General features: G+C 39.0%; 1 protein-coding gene across 1 annotated transcript; it reads left to right on the forward strand.

Annotated features, from left to right (window-relative positions):
- Nucleotides 1–2,129: 2,129 nt before the first annotated feature.
- On the forward strand, nt 2,130–17,638 carry LOC102794360 (uncharacterized). The gene is made up of 14 exons (XM_087836779.1): nt 2,130–2,184; nt 2,552–2,598; nt 5,561–5,644; nt 5,729–5,839; nt 5,940–6,053; nt 6,697–6,810; nt 8,403–8,481; nt 8,950–9,178; nt 9,332–11,093; nt 11,190–11,363; nt 12,975–13,148; nt 14,689–14,844; nt 15,170–15,216; nt 15,392–17,638. The coding sequence occupies exons 3-14, from the start codon at nt 5,565–5,567 to the stop codon at nt 15,958–15,960; spliced, it is 3,609 nt and encodes a 1,202-aa protein (XP_087692905.1). The 5' UTR covers nt 2,130–2,184; nt 2,552–2,598; nt 5,561–5,564; the 3' UTR covers nt 15,961–17,638.
- Nucleotides 17,639–19,974: the final 2,336 nt, after the last annotated feature.

The raw sequence follows: 19,974 nt of genomic DNA on the forward strand, positions 1-19,974 counted from the left end.
GTTACAGGAGATCGCCCCGCCCACCAGTCTACCTCAGCCGAACGACCGAAGTTCAAGTACAACCAAGTCCACTGTAACTATTAGCGCTTCATGTGGTTTGAACTACTTCAAACAGAGTTAGTTTAGTTCACTGGTTAAACTATAGTCGGTTTTTTTTTCTAAGTAATATTTTCAGCTCGTGTTAACCATCAGTGTGCCACACCTACTGTAGTTACTAATGGTGACCACTAGAGGACAGTCACCACCATGAAAACTTCACCTGAAGTGCAGAAGCTTAAACGGCCATCAGCAGATTATATACCAGAGGCTCTGGAGCCAAACCGACTTCATTCTGTGGATTCTCTGAATGATGAAAACTTCGTGATATAATTGCAGATTTCTTCACATATGACCTGCATGGAGAAGCTGAAAAAATGTCTGATACTGATGTACAAACCTGAACAAGAGGCTGTTGGTACCTGATCTCACCACCAGCTTCTGAAAATAAAATTAGGCTCAGAAACAAAGCTCCAGTAGTCAGCTCTGTCCTGACACACAGTCCTGTGATTTACTGTTTTAAAGGGCACCTTATACCACATGTATCAGTGGTCTGACACAACCAGAGCCTGTGGCTTCACATTGAGTCAGGCAGAACAAAAGGACACCAGATCGCACCTCAAACAATGCAAGTGGAAGACAGGACAGGGCGGTCTCTGATGGTGCTTCAACAGTTGTCAGCAAATAAAACTGCACACAGTCAGGGATCTATGATCAATTGATCAACTGATATATTTATAAGGTCAGAGGTCAGAGGTCGAAGTTTAATTACAATTTATGGACCCATTTTTATAAAAAATAATGCTCATTACGCTTCACAAATAAATATATCAGGAAATTCCAGTCATGTGTGTTTAATATGATGGCTTCAGGTATAACTGTTACTCTTCAAGTTACCTGGGTGAAGGAGAGCTAACACTGCCCTCTTTGGGTAAAGTTCATTATCACAACTTTCATGCTTTAAAGTTAGTTTCTGTGAAACTGACATAACATAAAGATTAATAAAAGATTAAACACTACATTAATAGATTAATGCCACCTCTCAAATATGCTGACAAACTCTTAATTACAATAGAAAAAAGTCTGTTGATTGATATCTGTGCTTACGACCACCACAAGCACACCAGCGCCTTAGATTTTTGCACACGTTTGGTCCTGTTCTCTCTATGTGAGTGTATCATAAGAGAAGTCCAAAAAAAGTTTTTAAACTCTTTAGCCATGTTAAAACCATCTAGAAAATGCTGGGCAGGTGTTGATTTAGGGGTACAAATATGTTCACATTAAAAACTTGTTAGTGTTTGAACTTCCTGAAAAGAGAAGCAGTTGCCTTTTAGTGAATAATCTTTCTCAGAAACACATTCTGGATTTTTATAACTGAGATTAAAGCCTGCTAGGGAGTTAGAGTCTGAATATAGAGTCTGTATTCTCTGTTCAGAATACAGACCAGATCTTAACAGCATTCTGTTTGGTGTTTTTCTGTCATTGAGTGATTCATACAAGTGTGGTATTCATTTATAGAAAGTACATATTTACTATAATATGTCACATTTCTTTCAAGTTCGATATATTGATCTGAAAGTCAGAGTGATAATAATGCCATATAGAGCCGTTTAAAACTATGTCTCTTGCCGCCAGTGTTTCTATGGACAACATATAGGAATATAAGGGATAATATATAAATGGGGATTCTAAATACCACATTACTTTGGACCTCTGACATTTTATTAACTGTGTAATGTCTGGTCAACCTTTGATAAATCTTTTGAAATTTCTTAAAGTGCATTTAAAAAGAACAAAGAAAACAAAATGGACATATACAAAATAAATTACAATACCCTTAAAAGCAAATACTGCCCAGAGAGACAGCTGCCTGGTGGAGGTTTGTGCTCTCGCACTGCTTCTTATTTTTCATAGATTAACCCTTTAACCCACTAACTTATGAAAAGTTATCTTTGTGTATTTGAATTTTTGGTCTGTGGATTTAAATTGAAGTTCCACCTTAAATAATAACGCACACGAAAACACAGTGTATCTTTTATTGTCTGTGTCATGGGTTGGGCTGGGTGTTTACTCCCGTCTTTTTTTAACTTTCACTTTCAAGAACTGTGTGGCGCAGCTGATCGTCTCCTGTGGGAAGCTCCGTGAAAGGTAAGTGAAGCACTCTGTAATGTTTTCCTTGCTAACATCAGCTGTGTACAGGTTAGTTCCACCACAAACAACACAAATTTAGTTCCATAGTTCAGTTGGAACTATGGAGCGGCTCCAGCTGGAACTGGGAAGCAGGGGCTGGGAAAGCTGGCCATTTAATGTTTGTGTACGTGACCAGCTCAGCAAAGATAAGTTGACGGTCAGCAGCTGATCTCTGAATCGTTGTTAGTGTGGATCCACTGTTGATTACTGAAGGGCAGCTCTTTCTCCCGTGGAGCAAAAGTTGTCGTTGTTGTTGTTGTTGTTTCCTGCTGTGGAGGAAAAGCTGTTTATATATGCCCGTCTTTTTTTAACTTTCACTTTCAAGAACTGTGTGGCGCAGCTGATCGTCTCCTGTGGGAAGCTCCGTGAAAGGTAAGTGAAGCACTCTGTAATGTTTTCCTTGCTAACATCAGCTGTGTACAGGTTAGTTCCACCACAAACAACACAAATTTAGTTCCATAGTTCAGTTGGAACTATGGAGCGGCTCCAGCTGGAACTGGGAAGCAGGGGCTGGGAAAGCTGGCCATTTAATGTTTGTGTACGTGACCAGCTCAGCAAAGATAAGTTGACGGTCAGCAGCTGATCTCTGAATCGTTGTTAGTGTGGATCCACTGTTGATTACTGAAGGGCAGCTCTTTCTCCCGTGGAGCAAAAGTTGTTGTTGTTGTTGTTGTTTCCTGCTGTGGAGGAAAAGCTGTTTATATATGCTTGTCGGCATATTTACACCACAGGTCTGGGTGGGTTAAGCAGTGTTACAGTAGTGATGTCAAGTTCAAACCTTCAGCTGGAGTGACAATGGGGGGTGGTGTTGATATCAAAGGTTATAATTCAAGAGTTAGTGTAATTAAGTGAACCAGTTTGTAAAGACGCAGTAACGCTACTTGCGGCTACAAATGTGTTGCTCTTCTATTCTGGGTATTACAGTACAGGTGACGGTAAACAAACAGACAATTTTAAAGCAGTGCTTTTGTAATAAGTAAAAACAATACTGCGCTACAGAGACGTGATCATTTTAATTCAAATGAATAGAAAATTCTGCTCAGATTACATTATAAAATATTTTAGCACTGGAAGAAGAATTCACTGAGAGGTGACTCAAAATCCTCAGTGGATTCTGACTCAGGCTGACTTGACATCTGTCACTGGTAACTGTCTTTTTATATTACAGCAAAGTGTTTGAAAATTTTAAATGGAAAAAAAATTGCATTATCGGTTGCATGTTCAAATTTACTTCCTAGTTTCTGCACACGCCTCCCCTTTATGAAATGCTTAATATGATATGCGACCCCAGTTCCAAGACAGTTGGGATGCTCTATAAATGTTAATAAAAACAAAATGCAATACTTTGCAAATCCCACAAACCTATATTGTATTCACAATAGAACAAAGAAAACATCAAATGTTGAAACTGGGGACATTTACCATTTTAAGAAGAAAAAAAAACTGGCATTTTGTTTTTCTCAAAAACTGTTCAGTAATATGACATGAAATATATCATGGATAGGCTGAAAGATAGTGTTTGGTGCAAAATTATTTTTACATATTAAACTTGTTTCAACTCTTTGGAGCTTGAAAAGAAGGCGACGGGACATTTAGGTCACCTTTGATTCAAGACTCTTATTCAATTCAGAAGTGAAGAAGCCTCTTGAATGAGAGATGAAATGCCTTTACAAAATCCGGAAGTTAAAGTCCGACTGCCTTGTTTTCAAACTCTTAAGACTACCATGACATGGATTCCTGCTTGTATGCTTGTACCATAATGTCCAGAATAGAGGAACTGCAAAATTCAAACGTACCATAATGCAAGAGGACAACGTAGTGGTGAACCTGGCACTTTAAATAGTGAAGCAATGCCATTTCAGATATGAGAAAGAATGTCAATAAAACCTTAAATCTCATGCCTGTGTTTCTGACAACATAATTTTTATTAGTTTATTGATTTAAAATGAAAAAGATTTGCATGTAATCATAACCCCAAAGCTTGGACTCTGTGTCTCTTTGTTAAAGAAAGGTGGACTGTGATATACCAAAGGGATCTGATCAACTCAAACAGCTGGAGGCAATAAACACAACTTCACTTCCTGTTAATGTTTGTTCAAACCAGGATTAGGCTGCATTCACTGGTGCATATCACTAATAATCTCTAACAGATCCGTGTGCCTCCAGCAAATCATGTTAGGGTTTACATGCATGACTTGCATTTAAAAAAAACATAAAATTCAAACAAGAATATCAACCACATATATGCAATTTTATTAGGGTAGCATGATGCTGTGCTGGTTCATGACATTGTCTCCCAATAAGAAGGTCCAAGGTTTGATCCTGTCGGACTTTCTGTGTGAAGTTTCATGTTCCTCCCACAGTCCAAAAACATGCATGTTAGGTTACTTGGTGACTCTAAGGTGCCTCTTAAACTATAACTGCTGGGATAGGCTTTTGCCAGATCATAACACTCAATTGGATAAGCAGTAGAAAATAGATGTATGAACAATTTTCTAAACTAATTCTAGAATTCAAAACTTATCTTATCAAACTTCCTCCGTGAGGGGAACTTTCTTCATGTTAAAAGTGAAGCCACCAAGTGCTGCTTATTTGATCATTGGGGCTCTCTGTCTAATGTTGTCAGCACCTTAACCTGACATTGAGATACTGATTTTGTGAGCTAGCTCTATAAAAATAGCTGCTGAGATGAAGCAGAAAAGAAGCAGCTGATATTTGGACAACAAACATGATGGAAAGGAGGATTTCTTTTGATGTGCACATGAATGATTTGTGTTTCATCTGCAGGTGAAGGTAGAAAGTGATGTAGATGTGACTTAAAAGACCCCAAAATTATACAGTGAAACACCAAACAATATGGTGATCCTCTATGAGCAAAGATGGAGATTATAAAGAAACAAACACTGACAGGTCAGACAGGTCAGGCAAAGGTCTGCTAAACAAGCAGAACACCACTTTCTCTCTAGTTTATGAGTTATCTGCTTCAGGGTAAACTTTTATGAGTTACATCAGGGAGTAATTAGCCGCTTTCTTTGTCAGAGGAACAAGAGCATCAAGAGTCATATACAGTGAGGTTTTGACAATATTAACAAGATAATTGACATCTATTAGTTGCTCTGCATTGTGTTTAGAGATGGCACTGAAGAAATTAATGGTGGAATTATTTCTTTAACATTAGTTACAGCATTTTTAGATAGACATCTACTGCAAAGAAAAACAATCCATGGTGCTGTGTTGTCCATTATTTTAGAATTAAGTGTCATTAAGAAATAGTCAGACAAAGAGATTTTTCAGTAAATATTTCTAAATGTCCTCTTTCTACTCCGTATGTCAGGAACATGGAGGACAGAGAGGAGGGAGTCCCTCCCTCTAAAACCACTCTGTGTGGGAAACATGAGAGCCAGACCAAAGATCAGCGGTAAGATGACCATCTCTAACTGTACATGACTCTTCTCCACATCACAGCTCAGCACTAACATCCCTGCTCCATCATTATTCACAGAAAAAAACACAGAATCAAACGCAAACATGAAACTGGATCCAGCTGTGAGTTTGCCAAAAATGAGATGTCAACAAATGACGATGTTAAAAGACAGTGCACCTCTGAATCTAAGTAAGCTGATATTAGTTACTTTTAGAACAGTTGTTATTAACCCAGGGATAATGTAGTTAAAGTGCTGCAAATATGTGTTCATTTTTTTTGTTGCTTTCAGGATCACTCAGAGTCCAGGATTTACTGAACCTGAACCCAGCTGTGTGTCCTTGAAGAGCAACCAGTCAAAGGGCATTGGAGAAACCTTTAAAGCGGAATTTTCTGAGATAGAGAGGTATTCTGTACCTAAAGCTGTAACTGTGTTTGAAGCTCTTTTCCCCCCTAAGTGTAAAGAATCGACATGATGGGAGCCATTTATGTAGGGAAGAGTATCTGTAGGACTCCAGCTCTTCCAGCAGATAATCTCCATGTGTTGTAGACTTATTAAAACAATTCTTATATTTATAGTAAAAATGTGGAACTAGATAGAAAAATGTCTTTAATTCCTAAACAGTTAACACAATACTTTAGTTAAACCTTTTAGTTTAAAGCAGAAAGTCTGCATTTCAATCACATCTTTATTGTTAGATGTAAAATCTATTTTAAATGTGTATAGAAGCTACATTATGAAAAAATTGTCAATGTACAAAAGCTTACAGACCTAACTACAAGATATCTACCATCTCAGCTTGGACACTTGAAGTTGGCAGCAGCTATTAACTATCACTATAAACCATAACTTGGTTTGCAACATAACAATGACAAATTTAGAATACTGTGACCAACATGAAAATGTCTTATAATATCCTCCATCAACACAGCATGGTTGAATTATATAGGATTAAAGAACAGCAACAAGTTTAAAGACAGCATGTCTCTAAATCCAAGTAGGTTGATATCAGTTACTTTTAAAGTTGTTCTATTTCTTTTTCTGTCAGGATCCCTCAGAGAAAAGACTTTCCTGGACCTGAACTTAGCTGCGTGTCCTTAAAGAGCAACCAGTCCAAGGGCATTGGAGAAACTTTTAAAGCACGGCCTTCTGCTGTAAAGAGGTAATTTCTGATTTGTTGCAACAGTGTCTGTTGTTTTCACCCTTGACAAACACAGCAGTCAGAGTTTAAATAATAAATGCTGTAGGGGGTGTTTCTGAAGTAAAGTGGCTTTATGACTCCAATTGGTCCAGCAGTCGATGACTGGAAGATGCTAAAAAGTTTGGTGAGCATGACACCACATGAGAAGCAGGGAAGTTCATCTTTATAGAGGTTTATGGATGATTTTGGATTGTTGCATTGAAAAATGAAAGACAGTGTGGGAGAGGCAGTCTTGGATGTTGCAACATGATGTTACCAGCATTAATTTGATTTTTAAAACTGTAGTTGTAAGTCAGGAGCTCATGTCAATCTGTTTATATTGAGAAATAACAAGGGGTTGTTGTTTTTTTGGCAAGTATGGATTGATCATTTTATAATAGATACATGGTGATTTAAACATAAAATTGAGATGCAACATACCAGAAGCCAAGGGAGATGCTTTGTGTTGTTCCATTAAAAGTCTAGAAACAGCAAAATATTGCAAATCATTTAAACCATTTACATAAGAAGCACACATACTGTTGCAATCCCAGCCTAACAGTGGTAAAGAGCGCTATTATATTTCCAGAAGTCCTTTTTATGTTCAGCATTCAAAGATGTATCTCAGCAAGAAATGCAGCCAACTTCTATTTTTCTTACTTCTAGTTATTCCTTATAGCCCAAAGTTCTTTCCCTTTACTCGCCTTTATATAGACCATATTAGCTTCATTTTGATAAAATAGCTATTTGCTGTAAAATTGTTTCCAATTCTTTTTTTGCTTCTGTACAAAAATCCATCCATTCAAATCATCCATTTTTCTGTGTTTGCTTCCTTTTCATTTTCAAAAGCTTCCCTTAAAATGAACTTCCCTCTCATAACAGTTTTAACTCTGTGTCACAAAATGGTGGAACTATTGTACTCTCTATGTTTTCTGCTATGAATCATTTGTTCTCCTTTCTAATTTCTCTGAATCTCTGATTGTTGAACATACCTACATTTCTTTTCCACAGAGTATTTACAGTCCTCCCATTTTGATAAAAACGAAGGCAAATTATACTGTGATCAGACAGGTTATTATCGCTTCTCACTTGTCTCTATCTTGCAGTCTTCCCATTTATGTCTACCTGTTGTATACTTAAACAGTCTACCATAAAGAAGACTGAGTGTAGAGATGAATAACATGTATAGCCCATCTCTGAAGGGTTGAGTTCCCTCAACATCACAGAGTAAATATTATCTACGGGAGTGTAACGTGTCATAAGAAAATGAAAAAGAAAGTTTTTCACATGACTCTTTGCACTCCTGTACAGAAAGTGCAACCCCTGAATCAGTAGCTTATAGAATAATCTTTAGCAGCAATGAGTCAAAGTCACTGTTTTCTTTACGACTTTATCAGTTACTTACATCAGAGTGGATGAATTATGGCCCAGTCTTCTTTACAATTTTGCTTCACTTCTTTGAGGCTTGTTAGTTTCATGTATCTGACCCGATTCTCTGTTCTAATACAAACATTACTTTATAGACCTATGTCGACAGAAACCATCTGAACAAATTCTTTATGATTCCTCCACAGAGTGGACAAGGGGACTTCTGAGTCTCAAAGTGGTCAGTCTGTGCAGCAGCATCAAATGCATATGGACTCCATATTTATGGTCTGTACAAGTACACCAACTACTTTTATATATATACCAAACAATGCTGTGCCATCTTTATTTATAAAGCATCCATTTAACATGTCCCAGGCCATGGTATCTTTCCATTAAGGGTTTTGCAGAAATCATGTAAAATGCGCATGCAATAAAAAAAAACACACACACACGCTATAATCCACATACACGATTTGCCAATCTTCGCCAGTCTTTGCCAATCTGATCACCTGTCCATTGCAATTCCTATGCTGGGTTATATCTCATCACATTGTCAGCATGAACTGTCACATAGAATAGACTAAAAAGGTATAAAACAACTACAATGGACCAAAGTGCTGTACAAACACACCCATTCTCCTCACTGTCATCTCCATGCTACAGTTTGTAAACTAGCAGATTGTCAGTCAGTTCCAACACAGACACTGCATTACTTCAGTTTGATTTGGTCATTCAAACAATGTTCTATTCTAGGAGCTGGAGGGTAATGTCATCACTTTTGTGAAAAATGAGTTGAAGAAGATCCAGAAGGTTCTCAGTCCGGATTATCGCGAATGCTTGAAGAGGCAAAAGGAGGATGAGGAGGTGTTGGAAGGTAGGGATGAAGAGAAGAAACGCAGCAGCAAAGAGGCTTTTCTGAAAATCATACTGGACTTCCTGAGGAAAATGGACCAGGAGGAGCTGGCTGACCGTCTGCAGAGTAGTAAGAGGATTTCTTGTAGAATTTAAACCACTGGTTAAATGGGACATTTACCAATATCTTAATTTTATTGAAGCAACCACACTGCGAGTGAATTATATATATAAAATATTAATAAATTTCTTTATTTCTTTCATCTGTTTCGTTTTCATTTAGGAACACATGGTGTTGTTTGCCATGATTTTAAATCTACCCTGAAGAAGAAGTTCCAGTGTGTGTTTGAGGGGATCGCTAAAGCAGGAAATCCAACCCTTCTGAATCAGATCTACACAGAGCTCTACATCACAGAGGGAGGGACTGCAGAGTTCAATGATGAACATGAGATCAGACAGATTGAAACAACATCCAGGAAACCAGACAGACCAGAAAGAACAATCAGACAAGAAGACATCTTTAAAGCCTCACTTGGAAGATATGAACCAATTAGAACAGTGCTGATAAAGGGAGTGGCTGGCATTGGGAAAACAGTCCTAACACAAAAGTTAATTCTGGACTGGGCTGAAGACAAAGCCAATGAGGACATTCAGTTTATATTTCCATTCACTTTCAGAGAGCTGAATGTGCTGAAAGAGGAAAAGCTCAACTTGGTGGAACTTATTCACCACTTCTTTACTGAAACCAAAGAAGCAGGAATCTGCAGCTTTGAAGAGTTTAAAGTTGTGTTCATCTTTGATGGTCTGGATGAGTGTCGACTTCCTCTGGACTTCCGCAGAACTAAAGTCCTAACTGATCCTAGAAAGTCCACCTCAGTGGATGTGCTGGTAATAAACCTTATCAGGGGTAAACTACTTCCCTCTGCGCACCTCTGGATAACCACACGACCTGCAGCAGCCAATCAGATCCCTCCTAAATATGTAGATATGGTGACAGAGGTCAGAGGTTTCACTAGATCACAGAAGAAGGAGTACTTTAGGAAGAGATTCAGAGATGAGGAGCAGGCCTGCAGGATCATCTCCCACATCAATACATCACGAAGCCTCCACATCATGTGCCACATCCCAGTCTTCTGCTGGATCACTGCTACAGTTCTGGAGGATGTGCTGAAAACCAGAGAGGAAGGGGAACTGCCTGAGACCCTGACTGAGATGTACATCCACTTTCTGGTGGTTCAGGCCAAAGTGAAGAAGGTCAAGTATGATGATGGAGTTGAGACAGATCCACACTGGAGTTTGGAAAATACAAAGATGATTGAGTCTCTGGGAAAACTGGCTTTTGATCAGCTGCAGAAAGGAAATCTGATGTTCTATGAATCAGACCTGACAGAGTGTGGCATCGATATCAGAGCAGCCTCAGTGTACTCAGGAGTGTTCACACAGATCTTTATAGAGGAGAGAGGACTGTACCAGGACAAGGTGTACTGCTTTGTCCATCTTAGCATTCAAGAGTTTCTGGCTGCTCTTCATATCCATCTGACTTTCATTAACTCTGGAGTCAATCTGCTGGAAGAACAACAAACAGGTGCACACCTTTACCAGAGTGCTGTGGACAAGGCCTTACAGAGTCCAAATGGACACCTGGACTTGTTCCTTCGTTTCCTTCTTGGTCTGTCACTGGAGACCAATCAGAGTCTCCTACGAGGTCTGTTAAACCAAACAGGAAGTAGCTCACAGACCAATCAGGAAACCGTCCAGTACATCAAGAAGAAGATCAATGAGAATCTGTCTGCAGAGAAAAACATAAACCTGTTCCACTGTCTGAATGAACTGAATGATCGTTCTCTAGTAAAAGAGATCCAACAGTACTTGAGATCAGGACGTCTCTTCACAGATAAACTGTCTCCTGCTCAGTGGTCAGCTCTGGTCTTCATCTTGCTGTCAGCAGAAGAAGATCTGGATGTGTTTGACCTGAAGAAGTACTCAGTTTCAGAAGAGGCTCTACTGAGACTGCTGCCAGTGGTCAAAGCCTCCAAGAAAGCTCTGTAAGTTATGGTAAAGTTAACATTATTTTAATACATTGCTCTGGTTCAGTGATTGGGGAAAAAAAAAAACTTGCCTTCATCTTTATGTCTTTTCAGATTGAGTGAGTGTTTCCTTTCAGAAAGAAGCTGTGAAGCTCTGTCTACAGTTCTCAGCTCTCAGTCCTCTAGACTGAAACAGCTGGAACTAGGCAACAATGACCTACAACTTTCAGGAGTACAGCTGTTATCAGTTGGATTGAAGAGTCAACACTGCACACTTGAAACTCTCAGGTCAGAGCAACTCACAGTTTGTTTTATATGTTTTTTTAGATATTTGTCTAAAGTTTCAGATTCATAAATCTCTTTAAGTTACAACAAGTACAGATCAGCGACAAAGTAATTAAAGACAAGAAGCACAGGTATTTATGCAGCAGCATACAGCCTAGTGGCAAACAAGGAACAAAATACAAATAAAATATAATGAAAAGAAATTATTTTTTTGTTAATTTTACTTAACTGTAAAGAATAAAATAGCTTAATATCATTTTTATATTTTGGCTTCAATGAGAAATGCTAGACTTAGTGTGTCAAGTTTTATTTGCCATATAAAGGCAACTGTAGCACATGGCATAAAGGCATGAAGTAACAAGGAAAATAAACTATAAAGGGAAAAAAAATACACATTAAAAAGAAAGTGTATAATAAATAAATACAGGTTACTAAAAATGCTATAGTAGCTATTGTGCAATTGTGCAGAGGTAATGGCATATACATGTAGAGTGTTGTAACAACCCCTATTGTATTATAGCAATAGGGGTTGGGGGGGGGGGGGGGGGGGGGGTGTCTCCCAGTGGGTGTGTGAGAGTATAGTGGCAGCCATTACTTGCTGTTCATGTGTCTGTTCAGGAGAAACCTTACTGTTGTAACGGGCTGGTGTCAGCGACTACCGATCCCCTCACATGTATGTATGGACAGAGTAGAGCCGTGGAGACCTAGCTTGTATGGTCTTATGTTGCTGACAACGAATAAAGGTCTCTTGTTTGATTTAACTGACTGGCTTCGAATTATCCGGTTAACCTCCACACCACATGCCTGCTGGACTTGCTAGTCGCTACTTCCTTTCCAGACTGCTGTTACAGTGTGTACAATGATTGTGCAAAATAAACTGTCCTATATTTCTGCAGTTCAGGTAGAAACTGTACCTGAATCTATTGGTGTGGTTGTAGATGCTCATATACTTCCTACCTGATGTCAGGACCATAAAGAGTGTATGGGTGGGGTGGCTGGAATCAGAGAGGATCCGGTGGACCTTCTTCTTACAACCCTTTCTGAACAGGTCCTGGATGGCTGGCAGTTCAGACCCGGTGATATGTTGGGCTGATCTGATCACCTTTCATACTTTTCTTTTTTCATCTTTTCAATTTTATTTATATAGCGCCAAATCACAACAGCAGTCGCCTCAAGGCGCTTTATATTGTACAGTAGATTGTACAATAATAGAGCCATAGAGCTTTGTGGTCCAGAGCATTACAACTGCCATCATGATAGAGCCAGACAGAATACTCTCGATGGTGCATCGATAAAAGTTGGGGAGTTTTCAAGGGTCCATGCCAAACCTCCCCACCGCTCTTTTGCTGCTTTTGTGATCACATCCACGTGATGTGACCAGATCAGATCTTCAATGATGCTGATGCCCAGGAACCTGAAGCATCTGACACTGTCCCCTCAATGAAAATGGGTATGTGTCCTCCACCCTGCACGTTCCTGTAGTCCACAATGAGCTCCGAGGACTTGCATACATTGAGCAGCAGGTTGTTGTACAATACTGTGATGTCAGGGCTCTCACCTCTGCTCTGTAAGCAGACTCGTCTCCATCAAAAGTTTTGTACAATATATTTTCAGAATGAACGGCTGTAACCTCTCTGAAAGAAGCTGTGAAAGTCTGTCCTCAGTTCTTAGCTTCCAGTTCTCCAGTGTGAAAGACCTGGATTTGAGTAACAACGACCTGCAGGATTCAGGAGTGACGCTCCTGTCAGCTGGACTGCAGAGTCCACACTGCAAACTGGAAGCTCTAAGGTCAGGGTTCATCACACTGTTAAACACATGAACTCAAAATTACATTGTTTTAATTGTTTGGATTTCATATTCACTTTACTCAACCATCGGTGTTTATGTGTTCTATGATGTGCTTGCAAAAGTAAATGGGTACCCTGAAGGCCATATGCTGCAATTAGTATCCAGTACACAATAATACTATTTAGCTGTGCATGGGCATTGTTAGTGACACTTCAGAAACAGAAAATGTAGCTTAGACTTACTAATGAAAACCAGTCCTTATGAACATTTGAAAGGGTTTTAAATACAAATGATCACAGATTTGAGATCTGTTAATCAGCAAGTAAGAACGTGAGTCAACATTTATTATAGGGCTAAATTCCATTTGCGTGTCTATCTGTTCAAGCTTTCCATTTGAATGGAAAAATAAATATAAAACATATCCTTGCATCACTTACTGAAAAGTTTGGTTCTAAATTGTCAGTATTGGGGAGTACCGGCGTTACGTATTTAAAATACAAAATATGAGTAACTGGTAAAGGTGGTATTCAGAATACAGTTACTAAAATAAATGGATTACATGGCGGTATTTTCCTGTTTCATATGTTAGGCTATGCTCTCTCTATTTCTGGTAATTCCACGCCGGTGGAAACGCAAACAAAACACGCATTAAGAGGCTCTAATGCCTGTGTCTCAATCTCGCGGCCCATGTCACCCCTACTTGTGGCCCGCATAATGACATGAAGAAATATTTTTAAAAATGATTATTCAAAAAATTATTTAATATGAAGGCAATAGGCAGAGTGTTACAGGCATAGCCCTAAAGAATGTAGCCTCATGGGCAGTGCAGTCCATGCTGCAGGGAGAATGGACTGCCATACCCAGCCCAGTTGTAATTAAGCTATTAAGACTCGACTGTACACTGTGTTCGTGTTTTCCTCCGAAGCAATAAGTTCCGTTGGAGCAGCCTTTCAACGCCTCTCTCTTTCTCACTAGCAACGTTGACCCAGACAACAAAGAAAAGCTAGTTTTCAGCTATGAGCCTGACACGGAACCCGACATATTAGCCAGAGGTCCCTTTACTACGGTTCGGAGCCACGGACCTGTTTTATATACGTGCGGAATAGTTTTCTATATGAGATCACTGCAAAAAGTGCAGCCTTACCTGCAGGATGATAAAGCATGATAATATATTAAGTAATCCAAATTATTCAGAATACGTTACTGTCATTGAGTAACATAACGGAATACGTTACAAAATACATTTTGGGGCATGTATTCTGTAATCTGTATTGGAATATATTTTAAAAGTAGCCTTCCCAACACTGTAAACTGAATGTAGAGGTGATATTTAACTATGTTTGTGTCTAAAACTCACAAAATCAGTGTTTTTCCAAGTATCAAAATTCAATTTCCACTGCCAAAATCTGAGGGACCCATACTGTCCCCTCTCTTGTTAAAACATTTTAGTTATTTAAGTTTGAGTCTTTAACTAAAATGTGGACAAGGTACAAGTTTTTATAAATTCTTCCCCACTTGTGGTGTTTTGTGTGTCTGACAGTCTGTCAGGCTGTCTGGTTACAGAGAAAGGCTGTGATTCCCTTACATCAGCTGTAACCGCCAACACTACTCATCTGAGAGTGCTGGACCTGAGCTACAATCATCCTGGAGAGACAGGAGTGAATCTCCTGAAGCAGCTGACTCTGGAGACTCTCAGGTATGGAGTGCCTGGCTGCAGCCATGTACAATGTTGATAGAGCATAAATGGGTGGAAATTTTTTCTTTGTCCTTCACTAAGTGCTGGTAGCTTTTTCTCCTTTTCTTTAAGCCAGAATATGAGCTTTATATGAACAATCACACAAATAGGACCTGTTTTACATGCAGGGGATTTCTCAGAAGAACACCTGGGACATTAATTCTGTGCCTAACTTACTGTTTCATGATTTCCCATTAGTAAATGATTTAACACACACAACATAATGATTTACATATTATTTATGGTGAAAGAGACTGTGCTGGTCTGACCCCCCTCCTTCTTTCAGGGTGGAGCCTGCTGGAGTCCGATGGTTGAGACCAGGTCTGAGGAAGTGTAAGTGTGTTTTTAATGTGATTCATGAAAACAAAGCAGCATACATTCAACCATCTTCAAACTGTCAAATCACTCATTCACATCTCTGATGTCAGGATTCATCATCAAAGTGTCAATCAATGAACAGATGATGGATCAATAACTGCAGCTGTATTGTGTTTGTTCTCTCCATCAGATTCCTGTCAACTCACAATCGACACAAACACAGTACACACAAACCTCCAACTGTCTGACAACAACAGGAAGGTGACACATGTGGAGGAGGTTCAGTCATATCCTGATCATCCAGACAGATTTGATGACCGTCCTCAGCTGCTGTGCAGAGATGGTCTGACTGGTCGCTGCTACTGGGAGGTCGAGTGGAGAGGCAGGGTTGATATTTCAGTGAGTTACAGAGGAATCAGAAGGAAAGGAGACAGTGTTAGTTGTTTGTTTGGTGGAAATAATCAGTCCTGGAGTCTGAGCTGCTCTGAAAATCGTTATTTTGTCTGGCACAATAACCAAAAGACATGTTTTTCTTCATCCTCCTCCTCTGTATCTAACAGAGTAGGAGTGTATGTGGACTGTCCTGCTGGCACTCTGTCCTTCTACAGAGTCTCCTCTGACACTCTGATCCACCTCCACACCTTCAACACCACATTCACTGAACCTCTTTATGCTGGGTTTGCGTTCAGGCCTGTTTCTTCATTGTGTTTGTGTAAATCTGTAGAGTCAGAGATTTTCCAGGCAAACAGAAATTGTTGAACAGATAATGCAGTCTGTACATGTCTGTCACTTTCCTTGTAAACTTTGTCTCTTTAGTCCTTTATCGATGAAAGCTACAATTATTCCAGCATCCGCATGTTGTTTTTCTGTCCTCCTCCTCCACTCACAGGTTTATAGTGAAGTATGCTGTGTTTCTCTAAACTTAACTCACCTGAGATTATTTCGTTTGCTGTTTGCAGTTAGTTTGCTGTACATGAGACAAACTGTGATATCAGGGAGGAATCACTGAGCTACACAAACCCAGAAGATGAATTTACAAACTCTTCGGAGACATTCACACATCATTCTTCAGTGAACAAAAGTGTAGAGACCAGCCGGGGTTTATCCAGATTTTATTCATAATTAATGACTTAAATGAACCTGTGTGTATGTGTGTGTGTGTGTGTGTGTGTGTGTGTGTGTGTGTGTGTGTGTGTGTGTGATGCCGTCTGTGATGTGATGATATTTATCTGACATTTCATAGACGCAAAAAATGAATTTCCAAAAGGAGAATAAACACTAATAACTAATGCTGCATTGTATGGAACGCCAGGACTGCCATAATGAATTAATTAAATGCACCATTAAATAATTAATTAAATGTGTCAATAATTAATTAAAATGGGAAATAATTAATTAAATAAATAGTTATGACACATGTAATTAATTAATTATTGACACATTTAATTAATTATTTATGTATTTCACATTTTAATTAATTATTGACACATTTAATTAATTATTTATTGACACATTTAATTAATTATTTATGTATTTCACATTTTAATTAATTATTGACACATTTAATTAATTATTTAATGATATATTTATTTATTTCATTTTGGCAGTCCTGGCGCCTGGCTCTCATCATGAAATAATTTTATCTGTCAACCTCACCCATCAAACGCAGGGGGCGGGGTTAACGCTGCCCATGCAGCTTCTCTAACATTTGATTGGTTGCCGTGCAAAGTAAGTCAAAACAGGTCGATCCTAGATAATCGATTGCTTGTGTAGACTTGGGGCAGCCAGGTATCCCAGAATGCATTTCAAATCACAGGCAGCAATGTTGGTGGTGTAGTTTTAAAATACCCCGTTTTTCTGTCACCAACTACACTTTTAACTGTGTTTTAGCTGCGAATGTCGCGCTGTAATCTTCACATGTCTGGTCAGGTTGTCAGAACATGTTTGTGCTCAGATGTTTTCAGAGATTTCAGTAGCTCTGCTAACAGTCAGCATGCAGAGTGCACCGAGGGGGTTACGTTAACCGGTTTGTTTACATATTCCACTCTCCGTGTTCCACGTGTTGCATTCGCAGATTCTCATTTTCACTGAACGATTGTCTCTTTCCACCTGGTCTTGTGTCTCTGTGCTTCTGTAACATAAAGAACGAGCTGACATTTTTCTCACGAAACCAGCGATCAGCTCAACAGGCCCTCAGTTTACCTGCATGCATCCTCCTCCTCACCTGTCAGCTGTTTAACACCTGCTGCTAATTCAAGAAACACGCCCACGTTACCTGGTGATAGTCACAGTTTAACTGGGCAGCCGGTGCTCGATATTACGCAACCTCAGCACATTTTTCTGCACAAGATAAGTAAATATAGTTTTTCCCGAGCGCAGAGCTGCTGGAGCTTGTTTCCCAACAGAGCACTTTATAGGCGAACCCACTTTATCAGTGGCTGATGTCCAATCACCGGCACACAGCTTTGAAACCTCACCTGAGTTTTAGCTCTCAGTGGTTAAACGCTGGACTTAATTCACTCAGGTTCTGTCTGTCGGGTCACGTTTACTTCGCTGTTTTATTTACAACTGAGCAAATCGGTTTGGCTGAGGTTAAAGTTACGTTTCATAACTGCACCGTTTTACAGACGTTTAATGGTTCACTGGCACATGTGTTAGACTGAACAATTCGCTTTTCTTTATCTGGTGTGTTTTGGATTTAACAGTAAATTTTGAGATTAAACTGACTTTTAAAATGTTTTTATACAAAGAGGAAAGAGAAAGCGCATTTCCACCGAGAGGAGCAGAGTTTCCAACTACATGTTCATAATGCAGACTGCAACCTGGACAGAAATATTATATCATCTGTTTTTTAATAGTTATTCAACTGTATTCTAGGCACCAGCGATCTGTTAGAATTTTTAGAGTTTATTTAACTAAAAATAAATGAGGTTAACATATAATTTGTGTGATTTTTTTTCTCTCTCTCTCTCTTTTTATTCATTTATTTATTTTTTTGCTTTTTCGGTCATGTTATGTTTAACTGTCAAAGGTTTGTTACAAACTATGAAACACATGGTGCAGACTTCTGGATGTTAGAAGAAAACTAATACTGCTAATGAATTAGACTAAAGGCAGGAAGGTGTCCTTTAAAACTAAACATGTTAGTAGGACTTTACATCATAGTTTATGAAATAGCACGTGTATTTCAGTAATAGCCTACTGATTTCAGTGTAGTAGTGAACAGTCACACAGCTCACGTGGTCATCTGTGATACTCCTTAACTATAATTTATCCAGGTTAACTTCAGTTAACTCTGAGCGGCTGGATCGACGGAGGTCAGACAACAATTTTACATGTATGATCTTAAAACAGGACACAGCCATTATCCGTCCTGGCCTCATATCAAATGTGAACGCAGACTGAGTCTATGTTTGACGATTGCTTTATATCTAATCTTCCTCTCAAACATTTAAACAGTCTGCAGCTGAGGGAACACAAACTCAAATTGTCGGAACAGGTTTGCTCGTTTCTTGCGTTCATTTGGTAATTTATTAAATGTATAACTGTTATTCTAATCTGCTGCTGAGTCTCTTACGCTGATGAAAATGTAGAAAACACAGATCACGAACACCTGTTCAACCAATCACTTTCATTCCACTTTGATCTGCGACAAACTGACGGTTCATCTCTGTTACAGTGTTGTGTTAGACTGCTATATTTTTTGTTCTTTATGCTGTAGATTTTCACGTCTCTGGAATAGTTGGCAGTATTAAGGATGATTTTCTGTAAAATCATATTGATATGACCCGTGAATTAAACGTAGATGACAGTTAGATTTGTCAGCTGGGAAACTCTGGGTTAACTCAGAGAGCTGAAGATATCGTGGATATGCTGACCTCGCTCTGTGGTGTACAGGTCAGTTTACCCTCATGATTAATATTCACAATAAAAATATTAGCCGAACATCATGAAGTCTGTATGTGTGTCATAGTTTCGAACAACCTTTGTACAGTTAAAGCCAGCAGTTACTACATGAGGAAACACCAACGTTATCTCTTTTATGCGTTTATACACAGGTCACGCTGATTACTGAACAAAAACCCAAAGATCAGCTGTTAATCGAATATATTTGCTCTCTCTCCTCCTTAAACATGTTTTTAATGTTAGTTATAATTCAGAATTGGCGACTGAAACACGTAGGACACATAAGAACATCAGGAAATAAAACCCTGATAAATATAACCTCAGTAAAAGAAGTCCGTGTCAGCGGGGGTTATTACAGCTGTGTACCGGGGCCTGCGCTTTGTCGGTGGTAATAACAGCTCGATTGCTTGCGAGGCGAGCGGGTCTATCCACGCTTTGCCGTGAGACTGGGCAGACATCTCCGAAATCATCGAAGCACTTTTGCAAAGAGGCTCTATCTTGAGAAACCGACCAGACACATGAAGATTAAACCACTACATACTCGGCTAAAAAAATATTAAAACTGTATTTGGTGACACACACAAACAGGGTTTTTCAAAGTTCAGTTCTGTTAGTTTCCACATGCTGGTTGTTGCGTGCTAAAAACAATAGCCACCAGGCCAAAGCAATGGTTTTGAGTCGATCAGCGTTAACCCCGCCCCCTGAGTTTGATGGGTGAGGTTGACAGATAAAATTATTTCATGATGAGAGCCAGGCGCCAGGACTGCCAAAATGAAATAAATAAATATATCATTAAATAATTAATTAAATGTGTCAATAATTAATTAAAATGTGAAATACATAAATAATTAATTAAATGTGTCAATA

Source organism: Neolamprologus brichardi, chromosome 23 (assembly GCF_056152115.1).
Source record: "Neolamprologus brichardi isolate AB-2024 chromosome 23, ASM5615211v1, whole genome shotgun sequence".
NCBI lineage: Eukaryota > Metazoa > Chordata > Actinopteri > Cichliformes > Cichlidae > Neolamprologus > Neolamprologus brichardi.